Source organism: Diceros bicornis, chromosome 12, assembly GCF_020826845.1.
Source record: "Diceros bicornis minor isolate mBicDic1 chromosome 12, mDicBic1.mat.cur, whole genome shotgun sequence".
Taxonomy (NCBI): domain Eukaryota; kingdom Metazoa; phylum Chordata; class Mammalia; order Perissodactyla; family Rhinocerotidae; genus Diceros; species Diceros bicornis.
Genome location: NC_080751.1, coordinates 3204257 through 3227345, shown reverse-complemented (window position 1 = coordinate 3227345; position 23089 = coordinate 3204257). Strand labels below are relative to the sequence as shown.

General features: G+C 48.5%; 1 protein-coding gene across 1 annotated transcript; it reads right to left on the bottom strand.

Annotated features, from left to right (window-relative positions):
• Positions 1-742: 742 nt before the first annotated feature.
• On the bottom strand, positions 743-18008 carry CD8B (CD8 subunit beta). The gene is made up of 6 exons (XM_058550749.1): positions 17924-18008; positions 14465-14824; positions 10580-10672; positions 5133-5222; positions 3599-3635; positions 743-1486 (listed from the first exon to the last, which is right to left on the bottom strand). Exons 1-6 carry the CDS (start codon positions 17964-17966, stop codon positions 1474-1476), a joined length of 636 nt encoding a protein of 211 aa, XP_058406732.1. The 5' UTR covers positions 17967-18008; the 3' UTR covers positions 743-1473.
• Between the last annotated feature and the right edge of the window lie 5081 nt (positions 18009-23089).

Below are 23089 nucleotides of genomic sequence, written 5' to 3'. Positions count from 1 at the left end.
CCGAATCTAGGCCCTCCTAACTGCCACCCACCACACCAGTGCTGCTGCGCCCTTCGACTCCACAGGCGGCATCTCAGATGCCCGGAGACAGTCACACTGCCCCTTCTTCACATTCTGTGGCTGCCAGAGGCTTCTAAACAAGCCTAGTTTGCCATTGCCTTTCTTAAATTGCACCCCTCCACCCTGGGCTGGCCAGGAAAAGCAGGTGGGACTCTCTTCTCCTATGACCTGGCCATTAGGCTTCTGCTAATCCAGCCTAAGGTTGCATCCTTTTTTGCCTCAATAGCCCTTACGTTGCTAAAGCCCAGAGTGGGGAGCTGCGATACGATCTAGGGACTTTTGCCATCTCGACTCCCCTCTCCAGCTCAGCGTTTTCTCCATGCATTTTCCTTCTCTGACTGTCAAAACTGAGAGACAGTAAAAAAATTAATGGACACGTGACAGAGACCCTGATGCCTTTCACCTTCTCTTTGGTGCACGGTCACCAGCCTTGTGGCCTCCTGGGAGTGGGCCAGAGAGGGTCGGCCCCTGAGACACCTCTTGCCTGGTTCTGGGTGTGCTGGCCTTCTCTCCAGGCCTTCTCTAAACCTGTGACATGAACAAATGTTGTGGGGGCAAATGAGGAGCTTGGATGCAAAATGAGGACATGCACATTTTATCCTTGTTATTTCTTTTCAACTGAGCATCAACACCTTTGCCCTACAGATGGAGTTTTGTGCTTTTACATCACAGGAGCCATATGCCTCTTTCACTCAGGACTTTATTTTTACAACCAACACATTTTTATGAAAAGAACAGAAAACAAGAGAAGAAACACACAAGTCATGGGAGTGTAGAAGTGAACGCCGAGGAACTTCCTCATGGGAGATAAAAGTGACCTCCTGCTCCCAAAACCACAAGTTTCCAGCCCCAAAGGAGGTCCTCAGAAACTGAAACGACCGTAGGAGCCAGGTCAGCCCCTCCTTGGATGCCTCACTTCCAATCTGAGTCTGCTCTGTGGTGCTCTCTGTGAGGATGGTCAGGCCAGCCTGTGAAGACCAGAGGGGAGCCATCCCAGCACCACCCCATGAGAGACTCAGGTCTCAGCGTCACTGCCCTGCCCAGGCAAAGCAACTTGCAAGAGGGTGGCTTGACAGCCAACACCAACGGTCCTAGCCTAGCCCAGGGTGAGTACAGGAGCCGGAAGTGGTGTCCTGGGCAGCATTTCGTACTCAGTCCTCCAGTACATCTTGTGAGTTGCAGAAAGTGCTCTGGGGTTCTGAAGCTTCTTTCTAAGATTCCCCATGACCACCTAACAAGTTGCTCCCGTGCGTGAGGCCCACAGAAAGACCATGCAGCAGTTAAAGCAAGCAGTTTCAGCAGGTCGGTGAAATTTCCATGGTTCAGTGTGTCCCTTCTCCCTCGTTATTCCTGATCTCCCTCGTTACTGACTGATGTATTTTTGCAGCAGGACACCAAAAGTGTGTTCTCTGCTCACTTGTAAAACCTGAAAACAACAGCAAGTTGTGAAACCACTTATTTTCAGGCAAATGATATTGAACTTCCTGTAACAGGGACAAATGGCACATGAGGATGCAGCGCTCCCCTCCCAGTAAGTAGCCTGGGGTCAAGAGTTTTCTGTCACTATGTTTTTAAGACTCATCTTAGTCATTAAAAAAAATTAAAAAGCTCAAAAAACGCAGGCCTAAGAACTTGAGCTTTGAATAGTGTTACTTCCTGCAGTACCCTCTAAGATAAGCTGTTCACAAACGCACGCCAAGGGGCCAGAAGGTGGCCTGAGGATGGGGTGACTTTCTGAGGACAGTTAGAGGCTGGGGAGTGTCTGCCCCAAATCGCGACTTGAGTTCAGAACAGCTGATCTGTGAGGCTCAACGATTATTTCACGCACACCTGGATCATGACAGCAAAATCAGAGGTGGTTTTCAAACACTTTTTTAAGCCACAAACCCTTTTGTTCAACGACATCTTACTAGTAAGTGTAACTACAGGCAAGAAATGAGAGCAGAACTGTTCAAAATGAAGAGAGCGAGGGGGCTAGAGCCCACCTATGGCCACCCCAGCCTTTTCCCCACCTGAGCTGATCCTCAGAACCCCTGGAGTTGCCAAAGCATCAAGTCCTGCATCTAGCTCCTCCAAAACTGGCATCAAATCACTGGGGAACAAGTTAAAATGAAGCATGGAGTGGGGGGCAGAATCACCGGGGAACAAGTTAAAATGAGGGGGACTCATTCCCCATAAAAGGTCACTGTGGGGAAGATGTTGAACAGAACATTCTGGAGGTCTAGGCTTAGACAAATATACTCAAGTTACTGTCTCTTAAGTAGGGGGTAGTTTCTAAATCCAGCACATAAGATGAAAATTGCACACAATCAAAATTATCATTGAAAATTGCCCATAAAATACTGCAGGTAGGTTTAAGCAACTATACACACAAATATAATGTATAAATAATGTAGACATATAGAGAGTTTATATGGAAATTATAATTTTAGAATATTTAAAAATATATTTTGTTTCTTGGTTGTTGGGCTCATAGAGATGACTCTCATAAGTGACAAGAGTGTGTGGTTCAACTCCATGGGACCAGGGGCCGAGCACGTTATGGGTATTACCCCAGTAAGTCCTCACAATAGCCATGAGGTTGTACTGTTATCTCATTTTGCAGATGAGGCATCAGAGGCTCAGAGAGGTGAAGTGACTCGCCTTCAGTCACATGGTTGGTGAGTGGCAGACAGGATTCAAACCCAGATCTGCCTTACGCCGAGACAGAGCTCTTAAGCACAAAGCCCTGTTGCATCTAGAAGCAGGGGCTTTCTTTTTTTCCAAACACCTCTATATGGAGGGGATTCTAATTAACGAGCTAGGTAGATGTGAAACAGTCTCTATTTTGAGGACAAAAAAGCATTTCAAGAACACTGCCTGTGGCCCAGCTGGGGTCTGGACACCCTAAAGGCTGGGAGCAGCCAGGAGCCTTTAGCCTCTCACAGCCTCATGGATTCTGCTGGTGCTTACACAGCTCAGGGGGCCTAGAAAGCGAGTGCTTTTTAGCCCCTGTGTCTGTGTGACTCAGCTGGTCAGTTTGCCAACTCCAGGGACCTAGGTGGGGTCAAGCTTGACACCCAACACTGGGTGTTGGATTCCACTGCTGGTGGAAGACACCGGCCTTGGGGTGAACTGACTTGTCTTCGAATCCAATTCTGCTCTTTACTGTTCCAAACACGTTGAGCAAGTCTTTCAGTCGACTGGTCTGTAAAAATAACCCTCCTATGTCACACAAGACCAGGTTGAATGAAATAGTGGGTAGGAAAGAGGTTGGGATACCCTACCACATCCTATGCATGCAAGAGTGGATTGTTATCATCAAGAGAGCTAAGAGCTAAATCTTCCCATACTTGAAATACACATAAACGACTAATTGGTTTGGTGTTTTTTTTGCTTAGGTGATCTCTTTTCCTGAACTCTATCACCCCATCTCTTTATACGGTCTATGAATTTTGGAGGTGGCCTCTGGCTTTGGCTCCTTGCAGTGGAGGCAGTGAGCAACAGCAGGGGCTGAGGAAGCCAGGACCACACCCAGGGCCGCTGCACAGGCACTTACTGTTTGACGAGGCGAAGCCGGGCTCTCCTCTGCAGGCCTGGAAGAAGAAAACAAGACCACCAGTTGGCTGGGCTGTGGGCCACTGACACCAAGCCCCAGAGAGTGAGGAGGGTGACCGGAGGGGCAGCTAGCACCTCAGGCCACTTCCCTGCCAGGCTCCGCTCCAGCTTCACATGGTTCAACTCCCTTCACGCTCACAGCAAACTTGTGAGTTGGATACTACTCTTATTATCTCCATTTTTTTATATGGGGAAACTGAGGCACAGAGTGAGTGCGTTACTGAGTAACTTGCCCAAAGGCATGCAGCTAGTAAGTGGTAAAGACGGAATTCAGGCTCAGTTAATCTACTCCAGTCTGCGTGTCCTTAAACATGCTATCTTGCCCTTCACAGCAGGTCAGGAATGAGCGGTCACACAGACAAGTGGTCTTAAACTAGAACATGTGTATTTGGGGGATATGCAAGGTTCCCCATTGGGATGTAGGGAGGAAATATGAGCATGTGTATTTACATGTTTATCCCATCCTTTATCAATTTTTATTTTTGAAGCACATGTAATAACATACATAATATATTAAACAAATAAATATAGCTAATTACATTAGTTTTGTAATTTTTAAGTTTTTTACAGATGAGGTCCTTGATCAAAAAAGTTTGCCGATCACTGAACTTTAATGGGCTTCTTAGAATGGGGGAAATAGATCCTTTTGTGGGTGGCAATTGTATGCAAAAATGTGTGCATGATGCATTTTTCTGGGGAGAGGGTCCATAATTGTTATCATATGTTCAAAGCGGTCTGCAACCTATAAAAGAGCCACCGATCTAGGCCATGCCCGTGCCGGCCACCCCCTCCTATTTTACAGAAGCCCAGGGAGGGTAAGTGACTCACTCAAGGTGGCACAGGTGAGCAGAGAGCCCACGGCAGAGCCTGGGGCTCTGGAGTCTTGGGCAGCCATGAGGGCCTCCCCTGCAGCTCCCCTAGGGGCCCGTAGAAGGAGAGGATCCTCCCTGCAGAGTGGCTGGGAGCGGCAGCCATCTCTGAGTTTCCCTGCAGCCTCACAGAAGAGGAGGATTTCTAGTTTCCGTGAAGATAACCCAAACCCCACCACAATCTCTTCTGTGCACTGCTTCTATCCCAGCTGCTCATGGGAGTCCCACTTACTGAGCACATACATGCCGGGCACTTTGGGGAGGACTTTACAAAGCAGCCCTGGGAGGTAGGTAATACGGTTACCCCTGGGTGAGGCAGCTGAGGCTCAGAGGGGCCAGGGCAGGTGCCCACGGTACTAGATCAGGGAGCAGCAGAGCTGGACTCAAAGCCAGATCAGACTCCAGAGACAGGCTGGTTTCTGACCCCTGCAGCATGGCCTTGGGCCAAGAATCATCTCTGGAACTACCACGGGCTCTGAGGGGTGAGGTGGGGGCAAACTTTCACCAGGCTGCCATCTTCTCTGCTCCTCTAGAGAAGGAAGGACCCTCAGAGATACCTCCAACAGCAAAACGGGTCGCATGATGGCCCAAGAAGGCAAAACTTACAGTGTGTATGGATGGCCACACCCAAGGACATCAGCAAAACCAGGACACCAGCCGCCAGCAGGCCGAGGGTGATGGGGCCGCATGACAGGCCTGGAAAAGGCACACATATCGACATTTGAGACATGCAGATAAAAACAAAGGGAAAAATCAACTGGAAGCCCCACCTCCCAGAGAATACCATGGTTTGCATATTTCCTTCTAGTTTTTTTCCTAGACACTTGAGATAATTTTATATACAAAATTTCATATCCGACATCCAAATTTTAAAAAAATTAATTAAACTCAGGAGCTATTTCTGTTCAGAGGAGATAGACAATTTTCTTGCCTGGTAATGGGATTTTTACTATTTATTTTTAAAACTTTTATTTGAATTTCACAAGAACTAGCTGAATATATTTTCATTGTAAAAGATTCAAGAATATGGTTAGAGTGCACCTTGGCATCCTCGCTCCTTCACAGAAGTAACTGCCATTGTTAACTTGGTATCTTTCTCTTTGCATTTACACACAGGTATTTTACATGGACTCATACAGTTTTTTGTTTTTAGAAAAAATACAGTGGCTTATGCTGTACAAATTGTTCTGCAGCTGTGTTTTTCCTTCGCTTAAACATTCCAGCACATTTTTTTTTTTTTTCTACCAGAGTAACATCTGAAGTAGGGATGTACCATGGATTATTTAGCCATCAACGGACATTTTGTTTGTTTCCTTTGTTTTACATATAACTCGGCAGAGAACATCCTGGTATATTTCTCCTTATGCAAGAGTCTGCCTGAAGCCAATATCGAAAAAGGAAATTACTAAACCATAGACTATGTCCATTTAAAATTGTAATAGATACTGTCAAATGCCTTCCAAGAAGGCAGCACTGATTTCCATTCCTCACCACCAATCATGCACCCTGCCGACCCTTGATATTATCAGAGATTTTAGATTTTGCCAGTCCAGTGCGTGAAAAATGATATTTCACTTCAATTCCCTGATAACCTGTCAGCTTCAGCCTAATTTTCATATATTGGCCACTTGGGTGATTTTTCTTTCATGAGTTGCCTGTTTGTTCCTTTGCCCATTTTGTGTGCTATCTAAACAGCAGAGTTTACATTATTAATGCCCCAAATCCTTCTCTGACACCCTTCGTGCCCCTGTGGCTGGTTCCTGTGAGTAGCTGAGGGGCAGACCTAGGACCCCTGGGTGAAAAGAGCAAGGCTGATGATTTGGGCTCAAGGTTAAAAAAATTAGAAAGAGTTTTGGATGTCTGGGAAGGGAGAGAATATTTACCGAATACCTATTATTGCCAAATACAGAACTAACTGCAAACTTCCATCTCGTGAGGAAGGAAGTTATTACTATCATTTTTCTCTCTCATTTTACATTTCAGAAAAACCAACATTCAAAGAGTTAAATTACATGCCCAGCATCCTCCAGCTTCTGAAAGGCAGGGCCGCTCCCACCATGACAGCTTGAGGGCATGAGAGGTAGCGGAGGGGATGGAGGGGCTGCTCCACAGGAAGGAGCCGGCCACCGCCAAGGCTGGATGGTGTGATGTGGAGAGGAGATTCCTGAACTGAGTAGAAGGCTGGGTGAGGCCCTGGAAAGTCCTTCCCACCTCTGAGATGCAAGAGTTTCTATCTGCCTCCCTCTCATCTCCTCCACGTTCTTCCACCCTGAATGAACCTTGAAAACACGATGCGAAGTGAAAGAAGCAGACATGAAAGACCACATATTATATGATTCCATTTATAAGAAATGTCCAGAAGAGGCAAATCTATAGATACGGAAAGCAGATAAGTGGTTGCCAGGGGCCAGGGTGGGGATGGAGACTAGCTGTACACATGCACAAGGGAGCCTGTTGGGGTGATGGAAATGTTCTAAAACGAGATCGTGGTGATGGTTGTATAACTTGGGGAATCTACTAAAAATCATTGAGTTGTATGCTTAAAATGGGCGAATTTTGTGATGTGCAAATTCTACCTCGATGGTGGAGGTGGGCACAGGCTGAAGGCCCCTTCCTTCTGGTGGCGAGGCAGGTCAGGGGAGGCTTCCTGAGGAGTGGTCATAACTGGAGGCCCGAGACACAGCTACAGGTCCACGGCGAAGCACGATCACCTGCCCAAAATGTGACTCCAGGAAAAGCTGCTGCTTCTAATAAAGGCGGCGAAAAGCCTGCATGGGCAGGGAGCCAGCGGCCAAAGCCACACCAGTGACACCCGGCCCGGTCTTCCTCACCTTGCTTGGGTCTCAGGATGTCCTGAGGTCTGGATCTCACCACACTGCTCCTGAGACAGTGGGTTAGAAATTGTCCCCCAGCACCTCTCAGTGTCGTCTCAAGGGACAGCCATAAGCCTTAGGGAGCAGGCCCCTCGATGGCAGCCCTATGCGTTTCATTCACGATTACAAGCTTTGAGCTCTGTCTGGGTGCCCCATCGAGCTGAGTGCCTTGTATATAGTATCGCATTTAATTCTGTCTTCCCTTTAGCCAGGTAAACATCCTCATTTTACAGATGAAGAAACTGAGGTTCAGAGAGGCTGAATCACTTGCCCAAGTCACACACTATAGGCAGTGGTAGACCGGGATTCACACTGAGGTCTGGCTGACTTACCACTAGGCTATACTGCCTCATGGCCCCCACCCCTCAGCGCAGCCTCCATCTAGCCCCCTCTGGTCACCTTAACACACATCCTGGTTATTCTTAATAACCTACTAATGTTGGATTTGCATTTTACGTTGGGATTTTACTAAGGGTTGATATCAGAAATGATGCAAGAAATTCAAAGACCTTTTTTCCCATCATTTATAAAAGTGTTACTGAATTCACTATCATTCAGTGGTCCTGACATCAGGATGAACAGAGCAGATTTCTTCTAGAATTTAGTGCCGGAATGAAGGCTTTGATGCCTGGGATTGTTTCTTTATATCAATGTGACGGGGGGTGTTGGTGGTGCCATGTAACCTGGAGTATCCCCTTTGCTTCAGCTGGGTTTGCTTGCTCCTCCGGTGCCACAGCACAGACTCAGTTTTTGTGTTTTCATCTTAATGGCTCTACAGTCATGCGTCGCTCAACAACGGGGATACATTCTGAGAAATGCATCATTAGGCCCTTTCACCATTGTGCGAACATCATAGAGTGTACTTCCACAAACCTAGTGGTATAGCCTACTACACACTTAGGCTGTATGGTACTAATCTTATGGGACCACTGTTGCATATGCGATCCGCTGTTGACTGAAACGTTGTTATATGTTGCATGACTGCATCGTATTTGCCTTTTGTGTCCTTTTTCTGTTGTACCCTGCCTGAAATCCTTTAGCCGAAGTCGTGGGGCATAAATATTTTATAAAATGAGGTCATTCTGTTCTCCACCTTTATGATCCCCAACATTTTGCCCTCCTGGACATGGGTTCTGATTTTCTTTTTACTGTGACCTCATGTGACAGCTTCCCTCTCCCATCCCCTAGATCCTGTTAGATGCCTCTCCCCAGACTCTTTCTGGGACTTTCTATATTTTTTAAGACAAAGCAACCCAGCAGCATGAGGCAGCTTTGATGTGGCGGCTTGTGGTTTGTTCTATGGGAAGGAGCAGGTGGCACTTTCTGTTTGTCACCAGTAACTTTTAGGGGACAGAGGTCAGTATTTTTCCAGAAGCACATTTGACTGATGGCTTAAAGGAAAGTGTGTGTGTGTGCGCGCGCGCGCGTGTGTGTGTGTACTCCAGTTGTGGTGGCTGGTGCTTATAGCACAGAGGCGAGTTTGTTCACTCATTAACAAACATATATGAAGCACATACTGTGTGTTAGGTCCTCTGTTAGGGATCAAAACTGGGAAAGCCTAAAGTGCTGCTCCTTTGGGTTGGGTTTTTTGTTTATTTGTTTGTCAATAGCTTTATTCAGATATAATCTACATACCATAAAGTTGACCTGTTTAAAGTGCATAATTTAATGGGTTTTAGTATATTCACAGAGTTGTACAACCATCACTACAATCTAATTCTAGAACATTTTCATCCCCCCGAAAAGAAATCCTGTACCATTAGCAGTCACTCTCCATTCCTTCCCCACTCGCAGCCTTAGGCAACCACTAATCTACTTTCTGTGTCTATGAATGTCAAATTATGGACATTTCATATCAATAGGATCATATAATACAGTAGCCCCCTTATCCGCAGTTTTGCTTTCTGTGGTTTCAGTTACTCACGGTCAACTGCAGTCTGAAAATATTAAATGGAAAATTCCAGAAATAAACAATTCATAAGTTTTGAATTGCACGCTGTTCTGAGTAGTGTGATAAAATCTTGCACCTTCCCACTTTGTCCCACCCTTTGTCCAGCAAATCCATGCTGTATATGCTACCCTGCTCGCTCATTTGTCACTTAGTAGATCAGTTATCAGATCGACTGCTGTGGTATCACAGTGCTTGTGTTCAAGAAATCCTTATTTTACTTAATAATGGCCCCAAAGCACAAGAGCAGTGATGCTAGCAATTCAGACATGCCAAAGAGAAATTATTGTTCTTCGTCTCTTACTGTGCCTAATTTATAAATTAAACTTTATCATAGGTATGTATGCATAGGAAAAAACAAAGTGTATATAAGTTTTGGTACTATCCGTGGTTTCAGGCATCCACTGGGGGTCATGGAACGTATCCCCCTCACATAAGGGGGGACTACTGTATATGGTCTTTTGTGACTAGCTTCTTCTACTGCATAATATTTTTTGTGTGTGTGTGTGAGGAAGATCAGCCCTGAGCTAACATCTGTGCTAATCCTTCTCTTTTTGCTGAGGAAGACCAGCTCTGAGCTAACATGTATTGCCAATCCTCCTCTTTGTTTTATTCCCCCAAAGCCCCAGTAGATAGTTGTATGTCATAGCTGCACATCCTTCTAGTTGCTGTATGTGGGATGCGGCCTCAGCCTGGCCAGAGAAGCGGTGCGTCGGTGCGCGCCTGGGATCTGAACCCGGGCAGCCAGCAGTGGAGCATGCGCACTTAACCGCTAAGCCATGGGGCCGGCCCACTGCATAATATTTTCAAGATCCATCCACGCTGTAGCACGTGTCAGTACTTCATTCTTGATCATGGCCAAATAATATTCAATTGTATGGATATTCCATATTTTGTTAAGTCATTCATCAGTTGGTGGACATTTGAGTTGTTTTTACTTTTTGGCTGTTATGAATAATGCTGCTAGGAGCATTTGTGAGCAAGTTTTGGGTGGACGTATCCTTCATTAAATTTTGTCCTGTGGCGATTTGCGAGTGTGTCCCCCACTAGACTGCGAGCTGCTGAGGACAGCACTGCTGTCATGTTCAGCTTCCCTTCTGACCCCAGCTCAGGGCCAGAGAAACAGGCTAGAGAGTCCAGACTTAGGAAGGGCTTATGGAAGGAAGGAAGGAGGGGAGTGAGTGGGACTGTCTGCTGCGCTTCTGAGAGTCCAGGGGGAGGAGAGAACTCACCCTTCTGGGTCACCGGGTTTGGCTGCCGGCACACTTTAGGCTTCTTGGGGGTGGGCTTCTTGGTGGGCGGTGCAGTGGTGGGAAAGACGTCAACTGTGGAAAGCAAGTAAGACACATATCTTAGCCAGGTACACAGCAGGTCGACTCAGAGACAAAGCGTAAAGCCGCCGTCTTACCTCCAGGCACTAAGGTCCTACGACTGCTCCCTAGGCTGCTGTGGGGCTTGACGGCCACAGAGCAAAGAATTTGTGATCTGCCTCCCCAACTCTCAGACCTGTCTGAGGACCCAGGGATGGGGTCAGCTTGGCGTCCCGGAGAGAGAGGGGCTCTGGAGCCACACAGATCTGAACAGAGCCCCAGCACCCCTGATTAACCACTGTGTGACTTGGGGCAAGTCCTGTCACTTCTCTGTGTCTCAGTTTTCCCATCTGCTGAAATACAGATGGCTCCCATCTCCATCTTGGGGTTGTTGTGAGAATTAAAGAGGACGGTGTGCCCAACAAAGCATGCAGTAGACATGCCTCCACCTGGCTGAAGACCTTGCGGTAAATAAAGCTGGAGTCCCCAAGCCCTTGGCATGACCAGCCTCTCAGCCCACCTGCCTATCTCTAAGTGAGGAGAGGAAGCCCGTAGAAAGGAGGTGGGTGCCCTTTTCTGTATGTACAATATCATGCAGGCTGCATATTTTAGGACTTATTTTCCTTCTCAGGTGTCTTTAAAAATCATATACAACCAGAGGTAGAGAGACCTTTAGTCTGGTCTCAACCTTTAGTTTCAAAGTTGAATGCCAGCAATGTGAGGGGCTGTCCCCAAGGCCCCACAGTGGAAAGGGCTCCCCACAGTCAGGAGCCCCCTCCTGACTCCTGGGTAGGTCACTCCTCTCTTTCATTCTTATCCAGTGTCACATGCTGCAGTGCTGGAATAGGGCAGTAGGACAAGCATACAGAGCAGAAGGCGACTCTGAGGCTCTGAGGTGCTGAGGAACCAGGTGCCACTGAATCCAGCTCTTGCCTCTGCGGGTCAAGGAAAGACTTTTCACTGAAATGATTTTCTGCAAAATGGGAGAGGGAATAGGATGGCAACATGAACTTAAACTCCAGGTCAGCAGACAGGGAGGGGCAGCCAAAAAATTGGTCACTTTGGGGCTGCATCTTCCATATAACAAGTGGACACTTTGGCCCCTCACCACCCTGAGCCTCCTCCGGACAGTGACAACACGCTCTGCTCTGCCTGCTTCATGAGGCTCCTGGGAAGAACCAACTCACGAGAATTCACACCAAGCTCCCACCATGTGCTACTGACAGCGCCAGGCGCCTCAGCTTAAGTTTACTGAACCCAACAGCTTTTCGGACAGGCACTGCGGTCCCCATTTTATCCCCGAGGAAGCCTAGGCTCAGAGAGCTGAAACAACTTGCCCAAAGTTCGAGAGGCAGTAAACAGCAGAGCCAGGATCTGAGCCAAAAGACTCTGATTCTAGGCTCTCACGACACCATGCTGCCTCAGGGGCAGGTGTTTTTTCACAGAAAGTTAAGCACATCAGGTCAACCCAAGGCCCTTGGTCATCAGTGCTGAGGGAAACTAGTGTAAAAGGAAAAACAACATTAGCTATAGTGCTCTGAGGGCGTGCAAGGAGCCTGCCCTCTGCTAGCAGTGTCGCAGCATTCTAGTATCTCCTTCAGGCCTCAGGGCCTAGAAGTGTTCACTCCCTCCTCCCTTCACACGAGGAGGCACGGAGGTCTCTCAGCTGGTCAGTGGTGAGCCTGCAAGAGAGCTGGCTCTATGGGACCTCAGGGCCTTGGCTTCTTGCCCAAAGCCTGGTCCCCTTCATTCCTCCTGACCCTCCCCCTGCCTCAAATCTCCCCTTTCTCTCCTCTTTGAAAGGGACGGGTCTTTTGAGCCCATGGTGTGCTTAAAGGGCCTGAGAAAGGCCCTGTCTTTCCCCAAATACTTTCTCTACCATCCAGGCCTCCTCCTTTAAAATGCACTGACCTTCCGGCAGGAGAGTGGGCTCTGGCTCTGGATACCCCGCCCCTGAGAGATGCTATGGTTGCAAGGACACGCCTGGGGAGGGACTGCCCCTCCTGGGGAGCAGGGCAGCATGAGGGGCTTGGAAATATCAGAGCCAGGTGTGAGTGGGTGGTGGTGGAGGTGGGGGGAAGCTTCTGAAAACCAGTTTTTTTATTTCACCATGCACCTTTCTCAGCCCCTGAAATCTCATGAGTGGGAAGATATAGTGCTTATAGAGACAAAAACAATAAACCAAACCAAAACCCCAAACCCAAAAAAGCCCAATTTTCAATAGAGGAATCAGTTGACAGCCCCGGAGGGATGCCTTGGCTTCTTGCCCAGAGCTCTCAGCCCTCAGCCCCCGCCACCTGATTCAAGACCTGGGGCTGGTGAGATGTGACAGGGCATCAGTCTGCTTTTGTCTTCCTAATTGTGCTGCTGTCCCCAGCTGTCCCTGCACCTCCCACGCCGACTGGTCTAATTCCTGGGGGTCCCCTTGTCACTCTCAAGGCCCCTAGCCTGAGAAGAACCCAGGGGAATGGGAAGCGAGACAGTGGGAGGCGGCAGCGGGTTGGCCCCGGTCATGGGCTAACCCGGGAGGGGGCTAAAGGCAGACGTGGGCCTTGGAGAATTTCTGCCCTCACACCCTTGATAGCTTCAGCCTCACTGTCTGACACGGCAGCCACTCGCCACACACGCTACTGGGCACGTGAAACACGGCCAGTCTGACTCGGATGTGCTGTATGTGTAGAATACTCATTACACTTACTATGAAAAGGGAATATAAAATACTTCAGCAATACTTTTTATACCAAATATGTGTTGAAATGATAATATTGTTGATAAATTGGGTTAAGTAAAATACATTATTTAAACTGATTTCACCTCTTTCTTTTTACTTTTTTTAAGGTGGCTATTAGAAAATTTTAAATTACATCTGTGGTTTGCAATGTATTTCTGCTGGACATACTGATTTAACTCACGAGGAGCTGCAGCTTCTAAGGGCTGGAGGGCCCGTGGAGGTCATCAGCAGCCCTGAGACACAGATGAGAACACTGAGGCCCAGACAGGGGAGCGACCAACCCAAAGGCACACAGTGAATTTGCAGCTGGGCTTGTGGTCCCATCTCCAGAAGCCCTGCAACTCCGGGTGTGGGTTCGAGCCACAGGCCCCCATGCAGCATGTGAGGGCACCTGCCTCCACTGCCCTAGAAATGCTCTCGCTGGGTATGTCCAGGCAGTGAGGACCTCTTTCCCCATGTGCACACTCAGAGGGGATTTCTGAGACCACTGTCAGGCCTGCAGACTCAGCCCAATCCAGTTGCAGCCTCAGGTGGACCTGATGTGGCTGAAAGACAGTGCTTCCCTGGCCCCATAAGCAGCAGTGATGCAGTGCTGGCCCAGTGCATAGTGCTTAAGTTCACGTGCTCCACTTTGGTGGCCCAGGGTTCACGGATTCAGATCCCAGGTGCGGACCTACACATTGCTCACCAAGCCATGCTGTGGCGGCATCCCACATACAAAATAGAGGAAGATTGGCACAGATGTTAGCTCAGGGCCAATCTTCCTCACCAAAAAAGAAAATTAAAAAAAAAAAAGAAGCAGTGGTGCTTCTAAGCATTCCATCTACAATGGGAATGATAACCCTCCTAGGGTGGTTGGCAGCATTAAGTGAGATAATTACATTAAACACTTGCATGTGCTTGGCCCTGGGTAAGTCTCAAAATGTATTTTCTGTTACTATTAGCCACAGTGTTATTGCTCACGGCCCCTGTCCCCTCCTGTAGAATGGGGTTTGCTGACAGTGGGGGCAGCCCTGGTGCCTGGCATGCACCTGGCACACAGTAGGTGCTCAATGCTCATTGAGCCAGATTCTTACCCACACTCAGCTCAGTTCCCTTCCCGAAGGTCAGCTCGGGGGTCCCGATGGTCATGCAGAAGTAGATGCCACTGTCTGCAGGCTTCACACGTGCGAGATTGAGAACGTACTTGGATGCATCCTGAAACACAGTCAGCTTCTCCTGCTGCACCTTCTCGCCATACACAGTCTTTTTCGTGGTGTCCCAGAAGGCCAGGAACTCAAGGTGACTGTGTGCGCTTGGGGCCTGGCGCTGTCTCAGCCAGTAGATGCGCACAGTAGTGTGGTAGGTTTTGGCTTCACAAGTCAGTACCGCTGTTTGGTTAGTCTGAACCATTATGGACGCAGGGGCCTGCTGGAGCACCGAGCTGCTGTGGAGAGCTACAAGAAGCAGAAGGAGCGGCGACTTTCAGCGCATTTTCCTGGCCACAGTTGTGGGGCATCAGAGTCCCTGAGTTGAGTATCAAAGGAAAAGCCTAGAAGAACCTGCCCAGCTGCAGGTTCAGGGGGCTGTGTTAAATGCAGCTGGTGGCTCCTGGACTCAGAGCTCGAGCACCCCATCTCCCAGGAGATCATTTGCAAGGCAGTGTTTGCTATGCCTGGCTTTACAGAGGGGACGGGGAGAGAGCGGCCATTTGTTGATGGCATGCTTATCTGCCTGGCTCTTTGCATAAATTATCTCAATCCAGTCTCCAACTTACTTGGGGTTTTTATCCCCATTACACAGATGAGGAAACTGAGGCATGAAGTTATTTGTTCAAAGTCCCACTTATAGCTAGTAAGTGACCTGGGATTCAAACTTAAGCATTCAAAGTCTGAGGTCAAGCCCGGTTGCCTTTCATCTTGGCCAGCTGCCACTCCATGTACAGACCTTCACTAGGCAAGCAGCTGAAGGAGACCCAGCGCAGGCTGGGAGAGGAGCTCAGAACCACAGGCAGAGCACAGGGCCCGTCTGGCCAGTCTAAAAGAGGGCCAGCCACCCTTTCTGGACAGTGCCGATAACCAGCAAGAGGAACTCACTGGCCGCTGATAGGCACAATTACAGCCCATCACTCCCCAACCCAGCAACTGATAAGTCACTGGATCCCCATTCCTGAGTGGAAGGACAGACACCCCAGAAGCAGGGCTGGGAGTTCATTTTAGTCTCAGATGGGAAGCACTGGCAAGTAGGGGCTTGTTTACGGAGAACTAGATCAGAACTCACAGACCTGGCCTTGAACCCAGCCTCTGCCCCGTGCCAGTTGTGGGACCTCAGGCAAGTCGTGGAGCCTGTCTCCTCCCTGTAAAAGGAGGGCGGCCTGGCGCCGTTGTCCTGCCTGCCTCTGGGGATTAGAATGGCCGAGAAAGCTCACTGCAAACTAGAGACCACTATACACAGGTAAATTATCCTCTATGTATCTCCCATCTTGGGGGTTTTTACCACAGCCAATGAAATCTTAAGGAGAAGGATTAGAACAGGTCCTTTACAGCCAAGCCCACGAAGGCGCCAACAAACCAAATCTGACCTGGTGAGCTTTTCATTTTAGCTGTGGGGCAGAGACCCAGGAGCAGCGAGGCATAGAGAGGACACAGACCTGGGTGGGCAGAGGGGGTGTGTGTGTGTGGCATGTATGTGTGTGTGTGTGTGTGTGTGTGCGCGTGTCCCCAAGCAGAGCCTGCTTGCTGAGTTAGGGGCCCATATTCACAATCCTGAGTGTACTTGCGACTCAGGCTTCCTGGCCCCAGAGGGGCCTTCTCTAACACTGATGGGATGAGCTTAAACTTTCTGACTCCACGCACAGACCACTCTGAGCTTCCACTTGCATCAAGAATGAAATGGTACCTGGGGCCCAAGTGGCTGCTGGGCCTTCCCTTTTCTCCCCAAACACCATGCTGCCTTCTCAGTGGAGCAGACGTTCTTCATTGTTCTGGGTCCCTGATCTCTTGGGGCAGATGACGAGAATCGATAATGCCAATATTTACTGAGCTGTGCTGAGCACAGTGCGTGCATTATCTCATTTAATCCTCCCCAAGTCCTGTGGGGGGAGATACTGTTGTACACCCATTTTATACATGAGGAAACAGAGGCTCAGGAAGGCAAAGGACATACCCAAGGTCACACAACCTGTATGCGGTGGGTTCAGATTCCAACCCAGGCCCGGGATGCCAGGACCTGAGCTTTGAGCCACTCCCTGAAGCGAGGAAACCTGTGATCCCCTCCTGGACGGCAGTCAAGTGCTCATGTGCACGCAGTGGGGCCGCAAATACACAGACTCCCAAAGCCCTTCCGAGAAAGCCCAGAAGTGACTCCTTGAGGGGTAACGGGGTCAGAAGGGGCCCGGGCTGCTTGTGTAGTGCCCCCTCCTGCATCTCGGCATGAAGACTTCCTGGCTGACACACCCTGGTCTCTCTCGGGCCCACTTGCTTTTCAGCCCCTGGAGACCGAACACCGCGCTGTGGCTGAGCCCCTCCTATGTGCCGGACACAGAGCCAGTCCCGGCCACACATGTGGTCTCATTTGATTTGTTTGATCCTCTCAGTAACCCAGTGATTCCATTCTCAGAGGGACCTGCTGGTTCTAAAATGATCGGCATAACTTTAGTCGCTTTGAGTGGCCTGGACTAGCTTCTGCTTCAAATGTTGTTGAGCTCCCTGCGTCAGAGCCTGGGCTGGCAGGCCTTGTCACCCCCTGGCAGGATGACTGGCTTTGCGGTTTTGGGGCAAGAGAGTAATCAGCCACAGGTTACTGGGCAGTTGGGGTGTGGAGGGCTTCTTCCAAGAGGCAGTCTGGCTGGGCTTAGCCCCAGGGACAGTCTAGATTCCCCTGCCTTCCAACTCCAGCACCGCTTGTTCCTAGAGCCACACTGCACACACACCCAGCCTCAGGGAACACTGGGGAAACAGGGGACCCACCGGAGTTCTCTGCCATACCTGTCTGAGAACTGGCAATAGCCTGGTGTTTGGCCAGTTGTACTACAAATACTTCCCCGGAAGTAATAAAAATGTGTGTACAGAACCCTGGGCCCAGTGTGGGGCACCAGAGCCAGAACTGGGCCCCTGGCACCTTCCTGGGGGCACATCCTTGAGGGGACCCTGGACAAGCACATTTTTCCTTCCTCTCTGGACCTCCCTCTTCCTCTTTTCTTCTTTCCTATCTCTTCCCTTCTTCCGTCCTTCCCTCCCCGTCTCTGCTCCCCTCCTCCTCCCTCTCCCTCCCCCTCTCTGCCTCCCCTCCTGCTAGGTCCAGGTTTTTGGGCAAAGGTGGCCTCCGTCCTGGGGCTCGTGAGACCGCTGAGGTAGTGAGCTCCCCAGGAGAAGTGTCCTTTCCACCCTCAGGGGCTGTGCCTGCCGCGCCGCCTCCCGGTGGCCCCGCAGCCCCGGCTCTGGGCTCTGCATCCTACCGGGACAGCCTTTTCTAAACTCCACCGGTCAGGCTCCTCCCGGGGCCAGCGCAGACCTCCCGCCCCGGCCCCGCGCGCCCCGCGCGTGCCCCCGCCTTACCTGCGAGCTGCGCGGCGAAGAGGAGCCAGAGCCGCGGCTGCATGTTGGCGCGCCGGGGACACCTGGTCCCAGCCGGGCTCGGCCGAGACAGGCCCGGGTCGGGTGGGTGGGGAGCGGGACCGGGCGGGGCAGCTCGGGGGCGCGGTGGGTAGCGCGGAGGGAGGGACCTGGCGGGTAGGGGCGGGAGTCTTCTTGTGAGGACGGCAAGGTCTCCGCCCTCATCCTCCCCGCATTTCGAAAGTCTTGGCTGCGTTTCCAAGGAGCCCACTAGAACCCCCTACTTTCCAGTAAGGAGGTGACAGCGCTGTCCTGCGCCAAGCAATTGCACGTGTGCGATCGCTGCCTGCCTTGGGAGGTGGTCAGAACGGGGTCGTGGCTCCAGGTGACAGTTGAGGCAACTGAGGCTCAGAAGGGTCAGGATGCTCAAGGTCCCACAGCAGTGCATGGTGGACCCTAACTCCGATCGCTTCCTTTCTTTCTGAGTAGTTATGGAGAGCCTCCTGGGTGCCCCGGGCTCAGCGGGACCTGGAGTGACCAAGACCTGGGGAAGGTGAGCTGGGCGCTTGGGGCCCCCAACCCTGCCTGGGGGTGGGGCAAAGCCAGACCTAGACCTTCAGAGTCCTGAAGAGCTGAGAAGATTAGGGTGCTCCCCCTACCCTCCACACACATGAAATTCCTGATAAAATAGCACTAAAACGGGAAATGAGCAGATCATTAAAGATGCCTGCTTTGAAGCTGTGTGAGTGTGTGTGTGTGTGCTCATGCTCGCCCTGCGTTCCTGCTCTGCAGGTGCCCTGCAGCTCTGTCTGCCTGTTGTGCAACCCAGCCCTGGCCACGGGGACTTGTCCCGGTAGTCTTCCTGTTCAAATGGGGGTTAGCAGAAGAAGGGGTCTGGGGGACAGCGTTCCAAGGAGAACTGGGTTTGTGGAGGGAGCCTGGCTGTGGGAGGAGGCCACAATATCAGCAAGGACCTAGACACGCAGGCTCTGTGCCTAAGAGCTTGGAGTTTATCTAAGAGGGGATGGAATGTCACTGGAGGTCTAAAGCAGGCAGTGGGGCAGGGACACTGCCACCTTCAGTGTCCAAAGCCAATATCCTTTCCATCCCAGTCCTGCCCCGGCTCCTTCGCCCACTGCTGGTGATGGGCACTGCTGAGCTGGGTTGAAGAGTTCAGAGTCACTAAAGGGGAAGGAGCATGTTCTGAGTGTGAGGTCAGAGTCTCCCTCCATATTTTCGTTGTTCCCAGGAGCAACTGCGGAGGCTGAACATACACAGAGCAGACAGCACTGGGGAGACCACACACTAGTGTGAGCTTTTTTTGTTTGTTTGTTTTGCTGAGGAAGATTGGCCCTGAGCTAACATCTGCGCCAATCTTCCTCCCCTTTGTACGTGGGACACCGCCACAGCATGGCTGGGGAGTGAAGTAGGTCTGTGCCCGGGATCTGAACCCATGAACCCTGGCCACTGAAGCGGAGCCTGCGGAACTTTAATCAGTTGGCCACGGGGCCAGGCCCTTTTTTTTTTTAATTGAAGTGAAATTCACATAACACAAAATTAACCATTTTGTTTTATTTATTTATTTATTTTGTGAGGAAGACCAGCCTTGAGCTAACATCCAATGCCAATCCGCCTCTTTTTTTTTTTTGCTGAGGAAGACTGGCCCTGGGCTAACATCCATGCCCATCTTCCTCCACTTTATATGGGACGCCGCCACAGGATGGCTTAACAAGCGGTGCGTCGGTGCCCGCCCGGGAACCGAACTGGCGAACCCCGGGCTGCCGCAGTGGAGCGCGCGCACTTAACCGCTTGCGCCACCTAGCCGGCCCCGAACCATTTTAAAGTGTACAATCAAGTGGTATTTAGTACAATCACAAGGTTGTGCAATCACTACCTCTATCTAATTCCAAAACTCTATCAAAATTCCAAAACATTTTATCTCCAAAAGAAATCCCTGTACCCATCAAGCAGTCATCCTCTATTGTCCCCTCTCCCCAAATCCTGATCACCACTAATCTTCATTTTTGTCTTTATGGACTTACCTATTCTGGACATTTCATATAAATGGAATCATACAATATGTGGCCTTTTGTGTCTGGCTTCTTTCACTTAGCATAATGTTTTTGAGGTTCATCCATGTTATAGCATGTATTAGTACTTTATACCCTTTTATAGCTGAGTAATATTCTGTCACATGTATATACCATATTTTCTTTATCCACTCATCTATTAATGGAGATTGAGTTGTTTCTACCTTTTGGCTATAGTGAATAATGTTGCTATAAACATTCTTGTACAAGTATGTATTTGAGTACTTGTTTTCAGTTCTTTTGGGTATATACCTAGGAGTGAAATTGCTGGGTCATAAGGTAATTCCATGTTTAGCTTTTTGAGGAACTGCCCAAGTGTTTCCCACAGCAGCTGTGCCCTTTTGGCTTCCCACCAACAACGTATGAGGGTTCCATTTCCCTACTTCCTCACCATCACTTGTTACTTTCCTTTTTTTTTTTTTTTTTAATCCATCCTTGTGGCTGTGAAGTGATATTTTACTGTGGTTTTGATTTGCATTTCCCTAATGACTAATGATGTTAAATATCTTTTCATGTGCTTCTTGGCCATTTGTATTTCTTCTTTCTATGTCTATTCAAATCCTTTACCCACTTTTTATTTATTTATTTATTTATTTATTTATTGCTGAGGAAGATTCGCCCTGAGCTAATATCCGCTGCCAGTCTCCCTCTTTTTGTATGTGAGCTGCCACCACAGCATGGCCACTGACAGATGAGTGGTGTAGGCCCCCGCCCTGGAACTGAACCTGGGCTGCCGAAGCGGAGCACACTGAACTTAACCACTAGGCCACTGGGGCTGGTCCCTTTACCCATTTTAAAAACTGGGTTGTCTTTTTGTTGTGAGTTATAAGAGTTCTTTATATATTCTGGACACTAGACCATTCTCAGATATATGATTTGGAAATATTTTCTCAATATTACTGTTGGTTGTCTTTTCACTTTGTTTATAATGTCTGTTAATGCACAAGACTTTTTAATTTTGATGAAGTCCACTTTATCTATTTTTCTTTTGTTGATCATGCTTCTGGTGCCATATCTCAGAATTCATTGATAAATCCAAGGTCATTAAGATTTACCTCGATGCTTTCTTCTAAGAGTTTTATAGTTCTAGCTCTTATATTTCAATTGTTGATCCATTTTGAGTTTTTTTTTTTCTTTTGCGAGGAAGATTGGCCCTGAGCTAACATCTGCCAATCCTCCTCGTTTTTTGCTGAGGAAGACTGGCCCTGGGCTAACATCCATGCCCATCTTCCTCCACTTTATATGGGACGCCACCACAGTATGGCTTGACAAGTCGTGCATCGGTGCACGCCAGGGATCCGAACCGGCAAACCCCGGGCCGCCCCAGCAGAGCGTGCACACTTAACCACTTGTGCCACCGGGCTGGTCCCTTGAGTTCATTTTATACATGGTGTGAGGTAGGGGTCCAACTTCATTCTTTTGCATGTGGATATCAAATGGTCCTGGCATCATTTGTTGAAGAGACTCTTCTTCTTCCATTGAATATTCTCTGCACCCTTATTGAAAATCAATTTACCATAGATGGACTATTTCTAGACTCTCAGTTCTATTCCATTGATCTATATGTCTATCCTTATGCCAGCAGCACACTCTTTTGATTAGGTGTGATGGTCAATTTTATGTCAACGTGACTAGGCCACAGTTGCCCAGATATTTGATTAAACATTATTTCTGGGAGTGTCTGTGACATTGTTTCTGGAAGAGATTAGCATTTGAATTAATGGACTGAGTAAAGTGAATGGCCCTCCCCAATGTGAGTGAGTATCATCCAATCCGTTGAGGGTCTGAGTAGAAGAAAAAGGTGGAGGAAAGTTGGATTACCCTCCCTCTGCCTGTCTGCTTGAGCTGGGACATCAATCTTCACTTGCCCTCAGTACTCCTGCTTCTCAGGCCTTTGGAATCAGACAGGAATCTACATGATTGGCCCTCAGCTCTGAGGCCTTTGAACAACACCACTGGCTTTCCTGGGTCTCCAGCCTGCAGACAGCAGTTCATGGGACTTCTCAGGTTCCATAATTGCATGAGCCAATACCTTATAATAAATCTCCTGTATATATCTCCTATTGGTTCCGTTTCTCTGGAGAACCCTGACTATAGCATATAGCTTTGAGATAAGTTTTAAAATTGGGAAGTGTGAGTTGTCCAACTTTGTTCTTCTTTTTTAATATTGTTTTAACTGTCTGGGGCTCCTTACATTTCTTTATGAATTTGAGAATCAACTTTTCGATTTCTGCAAAAAAGGTTCTTGAATTTTGACAGGGATTGCATTGAATTTGTAGATTGCTTTGGGTAGTATCGCCATCTTAACAATATCAAGTTTTCCAATCCGTGAACACAGGATACCTTTCCATTTATTTAGGTCTTCTTTAATTTCCTTCAGCAGTGTTTTGTAGCTTTCAGTGTGTAAGTCTTTCACTTTCTTGGGTAATTCATTCTTTGTTATTTTATTCTTTTGGATACTTTTGTAAATGGAACTGTTTTCTTAATTTCTTTTTTAGATTGTCCATTGCTGGTGTATAGAAACACAACTGATTTTTGTGTGTTGATCTTGTACCCTGCAATTTTGCTGAGTTTGTTTATGAGCTCATTTTTGTGTGTGGATTCTTTGAGATTTTCTATATTTGGATTATGCCATCTCAGAGTAGAGATAGTTTCACTTTTTCCTTTCCAATTTGGATGCCTTTTATTCCTTTTTCTTATCTAATTGCTCTGGTAAAACTATCTGTATAATGTCAAATAACAGTGGTGAAAACAGGCATCCTTGTCTTATTCCCGATCACAGGGGAAAAGCTTTCAGTCTTTCATCATTGGGTATAATGTTGGCTATGGCTTTTCATAAGTGTATTTTCTCATGTTGAGGAAGTTCCCATCTATTGCTAGTTTTCTGAGTGTTTTTACCATGAAAGAGTGTTGAATCTTGTCAAATGCCTTTTCTGCTTCAATTGAGATGATCTTGTGGTTTTTTTTTCCCTTCATGGTGTATTATGTTGATTGATTTTCTTATGTTGAACCACCCTTGCATTCCTAATTCCCATTTGGTCATGATGTGTAATCTTTATAATACATGGTTGGATCCAGT